At 47.6% G+C, this 11,657-nt stretch overlaps 1 protein-coding gene across 3 annotated transcripts in view; it reads left to right on the top strand.

Annotated features, from left to right (window-relative positions):
* LOC137352773 (sialic acid-binding Ig-like lectin 13) overlaps positions 1 to 11,200 on the top strand; it is a 40,359-nt gene extending 29,159 nt beyond the window's left edge. For 2 of the 3 annotated variants that reach the window (XM_068018576.1, XM_068018577.1), the window contains 3 exons: positions 1,877 to 1,973; positions 7,311 to 7,392; positions 10,750 to 11,200. In XM_068018576.1, coding sequence (XP_067874677.1) covers positions 1,877 to 1,973; positions 7,311 to 7,392; positions 10,750 to 10,974 — 404 coding nt within the window. In that variant the 3' untranslated portion in view covers positions 10,975 to 11,200. Of the gene's footprint in view, positions 1 to 1,876; positions 1,974 to 3,295; positions 3,364 to 7,310; positions 7,393 to 10,749 lie in introns of all 3 variants that reach the window. The other variant, XM_068018578.1, reaches the window with a different exon arrangement.
* The last annotated feature ends 457 nt before the right edge of the window (positions 11,201 to 11,657 follow it).

Raw genomic sequence — 11,657 nt, forward strand, 5'->3', positions numbered from 1 at the left:
ATTTGCCAGTTCTGATGAAGGGTCACTGACCTGAAACGTTAACTCTGCTCCTCTCTCCGCAGATGCTGCCAGATGTGCTGCGTATTTCCAGCATTTCTTGTCTTTATTTAAGATTGTGAAAGGGTTTGATAGGGTAGAAGCTGAGAGATTGTTCACACAGGTCGGGGAATCTCCAACACGGGGACACAGTCTCAGGATAAGGGGCCAAACATTCAGGACTGAGATGAGGAGAAATTACTTCACTCAAAGGGGTTGTGAATCTTTTGATGCTTCATCATTGAATATATGTAAGGCTGAGATAGACAAATGTTTTGGGTCTCTCAGGGAATCAAGGGAGATGGGGGAACGGGTGGGAAAGTGAAATTGAGGCAGGGGATCAGCCACGATCGTACTGAATGGTGAATGCTCATTTCATACGTTCTTATTATCAGTCTAAACTCGATGATCCCTAAACTCCAGAATTCCCTCCCTCAAACTCTGCGTCCCTCTCTTTCCACCCCGTTTAAGAGGCAATTCACAAGCTACCTGTTTGATCAAACTTTCGTTTGAACGTGATAATGCAGTGCCTGATAAAATCCGAGCCAGACCGTTCAGGGGGTGATGTCAGGAAGCACTTGTCCACACAAAGGGGAGTGGGAATCTGGAACTCTCTCCCCCCCAGAAAGCTGTTTCATTGAAAATGGATTTAGATGGCACAAACTGGAATTATATTCCCTGGGATTTGGAAGGTTAAGGGGTGATTTGATCAAAGTTTTCAAGATGTTAAGGGGAATTAAGGGTGAGATAAGAGCAACGATTTCCATTGGTTGGGAGTCTAAAATAAATAAATACCGTGGCGACAAGAGCAGGTCAGAGGCTGGGAACCCTGAGGCGAGTAACTCACCTCCTGACTCCCCCAAAGCCTGTCCACCATCTACAAGGCACAAGTCAGGAGTGTGATGGAATACTCTCCACTTGCCTGGATGGGTGCAGCTCCAACAACACTCAAGAAGCTCGACACCATCCAGGACAAAGCAGCCCGCTTGATTGGCACCCCATCTACAAACATTCACTCCCTCCACCACCGACGCACAGTGGCAGCAGTGTGTACCATGTCCAAGATGCACTGCAGCAACGCACCAAGGCTCCTACGAGAGCACCTTCCAAACCCGCGACCTCTACCAACTAGAAGGACAAGGGCAGCAGATGCATGGGAACACCACCACCTGCAAGTTCCCCTCCAAGTCACACACCATCCTGACTTGGAACTATATCGCCGTTCCTTCACTGTCGCTGGGTCAAAAGCCTGGAACTCCCTTCCTAACAGCACTGTGGGTGTACCTACCCCACATGGACTGCAGCGGTTCAAGAAGGCAGCTCACCACCACCTTCTCACAATTAGGGATGGACAATAAATGCGGGCCTGGCCTGTGACGCCCACATCCCATGAATGAAACAGCCTCGAGGGGCTGAATGTCCTCCTCCTGTTACTATGCGTCCTTCCTGTGGTCCGAAATGGCTCAGTGTCAAATTCTTGATAGAGTAGATCTGAAGAAACTGGAGGTTGACTGGATTTTACATCTAGAAATATATATATAAATGTTACATACATGAATGTTACATCGATAAGGAAGACTTGTATTTATATAACACTTCAATAGTTCCAAAACACTTTACCACTAATAAAACTCTCTTAAAGTGTAGCCACTGTTGAAATGTAGGAAACATGGCCGCCAATGTGCGCACAGAAAGATCCCAGCAACAACACTGTGAGGTTGTTTGATACGTATACAGAGATTACATTTATAAAGTGGTTCACTAATGTGTATCGCCTCTCGAGATACATCGCAGCATCATTTTAAAACTGTAGTGCAGTAATTAATGGCTGTTTTTACAGAGAAAGACTCTCATGAATGGAGAGTAGGATTGCTTACAGCTGGGATCATGTTGAGTGTGGTACTGACTGGATTCTTACTCTTCACGTGTGTACGAAGGTAAGTACAAACTCGATTTGTCTCTAAATCTTTACTTCATAGGAACAGAGGAAGATAGGAACAGGAGTAGGCCATTCAGCCCCTCGAGCCTGTCCCGCCCATTCCATGAGATCATGTCTGATCCACAGCCTTAATATCTTTGCTTAACAGAAATCTATCTTTCTCTGATTTAAAATTAACAACTGTTTTAGCTTCAACTATTGTTTGTGGGAGAGTGTTCCAAACCTCAACCACCCTTTGTGTGAAGAAATGCTTCCGAACATCTCTCCTGAACGGTCTGGTCCTAATTTTTAGACTAGTTTTAGAATCTCCAACCAGCGGAAATAGGTTATCTTTATCTAGCCTGTCTTTTCCTGTTAATATCTTGAAGACTTCAATCAGATCACCCTTTAACCTTCTATATTCTAGTGAAAACAGGCCTAATTTGTGTAATCTCTCCTCGTAACTTAACCCCTGTAGTCCAGGTATCATTCTTGTAAACCTACGTTGCACTCCCTCCAAGGCCAGTATATCCTTCCTAAGGTGTGGTACCCAGAACTGCTCACAGTAACTCCAAGTGGGGTCTAACCAGGGTTTTGTACAGCTGCAGCATAACCTCTGTGTCTTTATACTCCAATCCTCTAGATATAAAGGCTAGTATTCCAGTAGCCTTTTTGATTATTTTCTGCACTTGTTTGTGGCATTTGAAAGATCTATGCACCTGAACCCCCAAGTCTCTTTGGACATCCACTGTACTTAACCTTTTCTCCTTTGGAAAGTACCCTGCTCTATCCTTTTTCGGTCCAAAATGGATAATCTCACACTTGCCCGCATTGAAATCCATCTGCCACAGTTTTGCCCACTCACCTGGTCTGTCAATATCTCTTTGTAATTTTATGCTATCATCTAGACTGTTTACAATGCCGCCTAACTTTGTATCATCAGCAAATTTGGATATATGACTTACTATGCCATCATCCAAGTCGCTAATGAATAATGTGAATAATTGAGGCCCCAACACAGATCCCTGCGGGACACCACTAGTCACATCCTGCCAATCGGAGTACTTACCCATTATCCCCACTCTCTGTCACCTACCACTCAACCAACTTTCTAACCATGTCAATAATTTACCCTCAACTCCATGGGCTTCTACCTTAGTTAACAGTCTCTTATGTGGGACTTTATCAAGTGTTCTGGAAGTCCATATAAATAACATCCATAGACATTCCCCTGTCCACTACCTTAGTCACCTCTTCAAAAAATTCAATGTGATTTGTCAGGCATGACCTTTTTGTTGTGAATCTATGCTGGCTGTCCCTGATTAACTGAAATTTTTCTAGGTGTTCGGTCACCCTATCCTTGATTATAGACTCCAGCAACTTGCCCACCACAGATGTCAGGCTAACAGGTCTGTAACTTCCTTGGTTCCCCCTTTCACCCTTCTTAAAAAGTGGAGTGACATGTGCAACTTTCCAATCCAGAGGGACCGCTCCTGAATCTAGGGAACTCTGAAAGATTATAGTTAGGGCATCTACAATGTGCTCCCCTACTTCCTTTAACACCCTCGGATGGAAACCATCAGGTCCTGGGGATTTCTCACACTTTAGTTCCATTAATTTCCTTGTTACTGATGTTTTACTTAACGTTAATTGTATTCAGTCCCTGTCCCCTATCGGTTATTAATTTTTTCGGCAAGTTATCCTCCTTTTCAATTGTAAATACTGAGGCAAAGTAATTGCTCAACATGTCTGCCATTTCCCCATTATCAATGACAATATCTCCAGTTTCAGCTTTTACTGGGTCTACATTGCTCTTGACCACCCACTTTCCCTTTATGTAACTATAACATTTCTTCTTATTGATTTTGAAGTCCCTTGCAAGTTTCCTTTCATAATCTCTTTTAGTATCTCTTATAAGCTGCTTTGTGACCCTTTGCTGGTCTTTGTATTGATCCCATTCGGCTGGATCTGTGCTGCGTTTTGCATTTTTGTCATCCCTTTCTTTTTGTTTTATGCTAATCCCTAATCTCTTTCGTTGTCCATGGCTGTTTTTTCTGTGAAGTGAAGTTTTTTCCTCTCAGGGGTATATACTCACTATGTATTTCGTTAAATGTTTCTTTAAATATTCTCCACTGTTCTTCAGTCGTTTGACCCATTAACAGATCTACCCAGTTTACCGTGGACAGTCTCTGTCTCATCCCAGTAAAGTCAGCCTTACCCAAGTCTAAAATTCTAGTCGCTGATTCGTGCTTTTCACTTTCAAACGCTACCTTGAATTCGATCATGTTGTGATCACTATTTGATCAATGTTCACGCACAGTTAGGCCACTAATTAAATTTGGCTCATTACTCATAACTAAATCTAATATTGCCTGTCCCCTTGTTACATCTGGGACATATTGCTGTAGGGAACTATCCTGGACACATTGCAGAAATTCACTACCTTTCTGACAGGTGCTAGTCTGCCTCTCCCAATCTATGTGTAAGTTAAAATCCCCCATTAATACTACTCTGCCTTTGTTACACACTTTCCTAATTTGTGCGTTTATACAATCTAACACCTCAGAACTGCTACCAGGGGGTCTATACACAACACCCATTACAGTTTTAGATCCTTTTCTGTTCCTCAGTTCCACCCATAAGGTCTCCACTGGATGCTTTCCCCTCATTATATCCTCCCTCACCAATGAGGTGATATTATTTCTGATCAGTAAGTTTACTCCACCCCCTCTGCCATTTTCCCTGTCCCTCCTGTAAACTTTATAACCAGGTATATTTAGTTCCCAGTCCCGACCATCCTGCAGCCACGTCTCTGCTTCAGTCTTCCCTCCTTAAATTGGTTCCCTCGGGTTCAGCGCCAGACGCCTCTCCCACAGAATCCCAGAATCGTTACAGTGCAGATGGAGGCCATTCAGCCCATCGTGTCTGCACTGGCTCTCCGAAAAAGCAACCTCCTCAGTTCCATTCCGCACCCCCCCCCCCCCCCCCCCCCCCGCCTGCTCCCTGTAAACCCTGCACATTCTTCCTTCTCAGATACCAGTCTAATTCCCTTTTGAATGCTTCAATTGAATCTGCCTCCACCTCGTTCTCAGGCAGCGCATTCCAGACCTTAACCACTCGCTGTGTGAAAAAGTTTTTCCTCGTGTCACTTTTTCTTCTCTTCCCAAATACTTTCAATCTGTGCCCTCTCGTTCTCGATCCTTTCACCAGTGGGAAAAGTTTCTCTCTATCTACTCTGTCCAGACCCCTCATGATTTTGAACACCTCTATCAAATCACCTCTCAGCCTTCTCTTCTCCAAGGAAAACAGTCCTAACTTCTCCAATCTATCTTCAGAATTGAAATTCTTCATCCCTGGAACCATTCTCCTGAATCTTTTCCATACTCTCTCCAATGTCCTCACGTCTTTCCTCAAGTGCGGCTCCCAGAACTGGATGCAATACTCCAGCTGAGGCCAAACTAGTGTCTTATACAAGTTCAACATAACTTCCTTGCTCTTGTGCTCTATGCCCCTATTAATAAAGACCAGGATACTGTATGCTTTATTAACTGCTCTCTCCACCTGTCCTGTCACCCTCAATGAATGATATACATATACACCCAGGTCCCTCTGCTCCCACACCCCCTTTAGAATTGTACCCTTTATTTTATATTGTCTCTCCATGTTCTTCCTACCAAAATGAATCACCTCACATTTCTCTGCATTGAACTCCATCTGCCACCTGTCAGCCCATTCCACCAACTTGTCTATGTCCTTTTGAAGTTCGACACTATCCTCCTCACAGTTCACAATGCTTCCAAGTTTCATATCATCTGCAAACTTTGAAATTGTGCCCTGTACACCAAAGGTCTAGGTCATTAATATATACCAGGAAAAGCAAGGGTCCCGACACTGACCCCTGGGGAACTCCACTACAAACACCAGGGGGCATAATTTTAAGGTGATTGGAGGAAGGTTTCGGGGAGATGTCAGAGGTAGGTTCTTTACACCGAGAGTGGTGGGTGCGTGGAATGCGTTGCCAGCGGTGGTAGTAGAAGCAGGTACATTAGGGGCATTTAAGCGACTCTTGGATAGGTACATGGATGATAGCAGTGTGAAGGGTATGTAGGTAGTTTGATCTGAGAGTAGGTTAAAGGGTCGGCACAACATCGTGGGCCGAAGGGCCTGCACTGTGCTGTACTGTTCTATGTTCTACGTTAAACCTTCCTCCAGCCCGAAAAAGATTCATGAACCGCTACTCTTTGTTTCCTGTCACTCAGCCGATTTTGTTAAGTTTGATAAGTTTGCTCACAAGTCTGTTGTGTGGCACTGTATCAAACACCTTCTGAAAGTCCACGTACACCACATCAACAGCATTGCCCTCATCAACCCTCTCTGTTACCTCCTCAAAAAACTCCAGCAAGTTAGTTCACTGTTTTTCCCTTAAGTAATCCATGCTGTCTTTCCTGAATTAACCCACATTTGTCCATGTGCCTATTAATTTTGTCCTGAATTATTATTTTTGGAAGATTCCCCAACACCGAAGTTAATTTGATTGGCCTGTAGTTGCTGGTCTTATCTTTATACTCTCTTTTTGAACAAGGGTGTAACATTTGCAATTCTCCAGTCCTCTGGCACCACCCTCGAGTCTAAGGAAGACTGGAAAATTATGGTCAGTGCCTCTGCGATTTCCACCCTCACTTCCCTCGGTATCCTTGGATGCCTCTCATCTGGTCCTGGTGTTTTATCCACTTTAAATATAGACAGCCTATCTAATACCTCCTCCTCATCACTTTTAAATCCTTCCAGACAGATGTAAAAGTATTCATTCAGGACATCGCTATTTCCCCTGCCTTCATGTGCAAATCCCCTGTTTCATCCCTAACTGGACCTACTCCTCCTTTTATCACCTTTTTACTATTGATATGCCTTCAGAACACTTCCCATAAGTGGTCCCTGCGTCCCTACGCTCTGGAGTGTGCCCTTCATTGCCCAGTATCCAGGTGGATGAGATCAATCTGTTGTGATCTGGAACGCGCTGCCTGAAAGGGCGGTGGAAGCAGATTGAATAGGACCTTTCAAAAGGGGGAATTGGAGAAATAATTGAAGGGGAAAAATTTGCAGGGCGGTGGGGGAAAGAGCGAGGCGGTGGGGTAGAGGGGGCTAATTGGATAGTTCTTTCAAAGAGCCAGCACAGGCACGATGGGCCGATTGGCCTCCCCCCGTGCTCTGTGATTCCATAATTCAGTGTCAGTGGACAGAAGTTATTAAAAGAGACTGTCCAGTAGTTGCGATAAGGCTACAGTAGAGTCTGTGTCTGTCCTGTACTGACACTCTGATATATGATAAATCACAGTGTGATATTGTGTTATTTCAGGAGAAAGGCAGCGACTGAGGAGAGAGCTTCAGAGACCAGAGTCATTGAATTGACCGACAGTCCACTCTCCAGGAAGCACCAGGTACAGGAGCTGTAAACACTCAGTCCAAAGTCTCAATCTCAGCTTGTAGAGGGAGTCCTGTACTGTTGGAGGGTCAGTACTGAGGGAGTGCTGCACTGTCGGAGGGTCAGTACTGAGGGAGTCCTGTACTGTTGGAGGGTCAGTACTGAGGGAGTGCTGCACTGTCGGAGGGTCAGTACTGAGGGAGTGCTGTACTGTCGGAGGGTCAGTACTGAGGGAGTGCTGCACTGTCGGAGGGTCAGTACTGAGGGAGTGCTGTACTGTCGGAGGGTCAGTACTGAGGGAGTGCCGCACTGTCGGAGGGTCAGTACTGAGGGAGTGCTGCACTGTCGGAGGGTCAGTACCGAGGGAGTGCTGCACTGTCGGAGGGTCAGTACTGAGGGAGTGCTGCACTGTCGGAGGGTCAGTACCGAGGGAGTGCTGCACTGTCGGAGGGTCAGTACTGAGGGAGTGCTGCACTGTCGGAGGGTCAGTACTGAGGGAGTGCTGTACTGTCGGAGGGTCAGTACTGAGGGAGTGCTGCACTGTCGGAGGGTCAGTACTGAGGGAGTGCTGCACTGTCGGAGGGTCAGTACTGAGGGAGGGCCGCACTGTCGGAGGGTCAGTAACGAGGGAGCGCTGTACTGTCGGAGGGTCAGGACTGAGGGAGTGCTGTACTGTCGGAGGGTCAGTACTGAGGGAGCGCTGCACTGTCGGAGGATCAGTACTGAGGGAGGGCTGCACTGTCGGAGGGTCAGTACTGTGGGAGTGCTGTACTGTCGGAGGGTCAGTACTGAGGGAGTGCTGCACTGTCGGAGGGTCAGTACTGAGGGAGGGCTGCACTGTCGGAGGGTCAGTACTGAGGGAGTGCTGCACTGTCAGAGGGTCAGTACTGAGGGAGTGCTGCACTGTCGGAGGGTCAGTACTGAGGGAGTGCTGTACTGTTGGAGGGACAGTATTGAGGGAGTGCTGCACTGTCGGAGGGTCAGCACTGAGGGAGTGCTGTACTGTCAGAGGGTCAGTACTGAGGGAGTGCTGCACTGTCGGAGGGTCAGTACTGAGGGAGTGCTGCACTGTCGGATGGTCAGTAATGAGGGAGCGCTGTATTGTCGGAGGGTCAGAACTGAGGGAGTGCTGTACTGTCAGAGGGTCAGTACTGAGGGAGTACTGCACTGTCAGAGGGTCAGTACTGAGGGAGTGCTGCACTGTCGGAAGATCAGTACTGAGGGAGTGCCTCACTGTCGGAGGGTCAGTACTGAGGGAGTGCTGCAATGTCAGTGAGTCAGTACTGAGGGAGTGCTGCACTGTCAGAGAGTCAGTACTGAGGGAGTGCTGCACTGTCAGAGGGTTAGTACTGAGGGAGTGCTGCACTGTCAGAGGCTCAGTACTGAGGGAGTGCTGCACTGTCAGAGGGTCAGTACTGAGGGAGAGCTGCACTGTCGGAAGGTCAGTACTGAGGGAGTGCTGCACTGTCGGAGGGTCAGTACTGAGGGAGTGCTGCACTATTGGAGGGTCAGTACTGAAGGAGTGCTGCAGTGTCGGAGGGTCAGTAATGAGGGAGCGCTGTACTGTCGGAGGGTCAGGACTGGGAGCGCTGTACTGTCAGAGGGTCAGTACTGAGGGAGTGCTGTACTGTCAGAGGGTCAGTACTGAGGGAGTGCTGCACTGTCGGAGGGTCAGTACTGAGGGAGTGCTGTACTGTCAGAGGGTCAGTACTGAGGGAGTGCTGCACTGTCAGAGGGTCAGTACTGAGGGAGTGCTGCACTGTCGGAGGGTCAGTACTGAGGGAGTGCTGCACTGTCGGTAGATCAGTACTGAGGGAGTGCCTCACTGTCGGAGGGTCAGTACTGAGGGAGTGCTGCAATGTCAGAGAGTCAGTACTGAGGGAGTGCTGCACTGTCAGAGGGTCAGGACTGAGGGAGTGCTGCACTGTCAGAGGGTCAGTACTGAGGGAGTGCTGCACTGTCGGAGGGTCAGTACTGAGGGAGTGCTGTACTGTTGGAGGGACAGGACTGAGGAAGTGCTGCACTGTCGGAGGGTCAGTACTGAGGGAGTGCTGTACTGTCAGAGGGTCAGTACTGAGGGAGTGCTGCACTGTTGGAGGGTCAGTAATGAGAGAGCGCTGTACTGTCGGAGGGTCAGGACTGGGAGTGCTGTACTGTCAGAGGGTCAGTACTGAGGGAGTGCTGTACTGTCAGAGGGTCAGTACTGAGGGAGTGCTGTATTGTCGGAGGGTCAGTACTGAGGGAGTGCTGTACTGTCAGAAGGTCAGTACTGAGGGAGTGCTGCACTGTCAGAGGGACAGTACTGAGGGAGTGCCGCACTGTCCGGGCGTCAGTACTGAGGGATCGCTGCACTGTCAGAGGGTCAGCTGACGGAGTGCTGCACTGTTTGAGGAGCAATACTGAGGGAGTGCTGTAATGTTTGAGGGTCAGTACTGAGGGGGTGCAGCACTGTCGAAGGGTCAATACTCAGGGACTGCTGCACTGTTGGAGGGTCAGTACTGAGGGAGTGCTGCACTGTCGGAGGGTCAGTACTGAGGGAGTGCTGCACTGTCAGAAGGTCAGTACTGAGGGAGTGCTGCACTGTCAGAGGGTCAGTACTGAGGGAGTGCCTCACTGTCGGAGGGTCAGTACTGAGGGAGTGCTGCACTGTCAGAGAGTCAGTGCTGAGGGAGTGCTGCACTGTCAGTGAGTCAGTACTGAGGGAGTGCTGCACTGTCGGAGGTGCCGTCTTTCAGATGAGACATTAAACCGAGGCCCCCGTCTGCCCTCTCAGGTGGGTGTTAAAGATCCCACGGCCACTATTTGGAAGAAGAGCAGGGCGGTGGGGGGGGAGTTCTCCCCGGTGTCCTGGGGACAATATTTATCCCTCAACCCACATCACTAAAAACAACAGATGATCTGGGTCATTATCACAGTGCCGTTTGTGGGATCTTGCTGTGCACAAATTGGCTGCTGCGTTTCCTGGATTATATCAAATACAACATTACAGTGTCAATGATGTCGTTCAAATCCCAGGACTGCAAATTAATAACTGAGGCAATAGAGAGAGAGAGAGAGACAGTGACAGTGTCAGGGACAGAGAGACGGACAGACAGACAGAGACAGACAGAGACAGTGACAGTGTCACGGACAGAGAGACAGACAGACAGTGACAGTGTCAGGGACAGACAGACAGACAGACAGACAGAGACAGACAGAGACAGTGACAGTGACAGTGTCAGGGACAGAGAGACAGACAGACAGACACATAGAGAGTGTGAAACTCTCTGAGCCATGGCTGACGCTAATGAGATGATGCAATAATTTAACCCTATCAGCCCTGGTAAATGAGGTGAGATTATCTTCTGTCTCCGTTTCTCTGTCGTGTACACAGAACATGGTGGGTACTGAACCCTGGAACACATCCAGTGACACAACTAGACAGGTGGAGATACGGGATCTCTCTGAAGGTCCAGCGGGAGGAGGTGCTGGACTTGGGCATTCCGCCAAGACCGAGGACATTCTCTACGCCAGCATCAACTTCTCCAAGCTGTCCAGGGGTGGTGAGGCTGTCAACAGGTGTGAGGTCACGGAATACGCAGAGATCAGATTCCAGTGAAACTGAGTGGGAAACAGGGAGAGGGAGTGAGGCGTGTGTGCAGCCAACACGGTCGAATAGTAACGAACGGAAATGTGACCTCGCTGAACTTTGTTATTAGATCTGAACATGCTTTCCGAGTGCTGCACCTTTCTCATGCTGTGAAAGATTGCAAGAAGCTTTTGTATTATGTATAATGTTACATTTATTAACACAAGCGATTAAAATGCTCAGGCGGTTCTGTACAGATAGATTTATACTCAGCATCTTTCTCTTGTGCACGAATCCTGTCTCCAAGACATTATTACCTGTGGTCACATGCCCTTCCCATTCTGTAAATTCCTGTTGTTACGACCAAGGCGGGTGTAATGCACTGTTAATTCAGTCCCAGCACTCCACAGGTCACAGCATATTCGTCACTTACCGATAAAATAGCTCAATTAACCTCTTTATTTATCCCCAGTATAAAGCATTGACAAACCAGGTTTCTTTCAACAACAACAACATTAACTATTTTTGAATAAACCAAGTTTTAAACGATGAGATTAATCTACATGTGTGAAAAGATTTTCTAACTCCTTAATCTTCTTCACCCTCATGCACATACATTCAATTTCCAATGTTTAACCATGGAAGATGGTAATATTGATTTTATAGCTGTTACTTAGGAATCATAAAATAACCGGGTTGTAACGTCTGGTAGT

This window comes from Heterodontus francisci, chromosome 39 (genome assembly GCF_036365525.1).
Source record: "Heterodontus francisci isolate sHetFra1 chromosome 39, sHetFra1.hap1, whole genome shotgun sequence".
Taxonomy (NCBI): Eukaryota; Metazoa; Chordata; class Chondrichthyes; order Heterodontiformes; family Heterodontidae; genus Heterodontus; species Heterodontus francisci.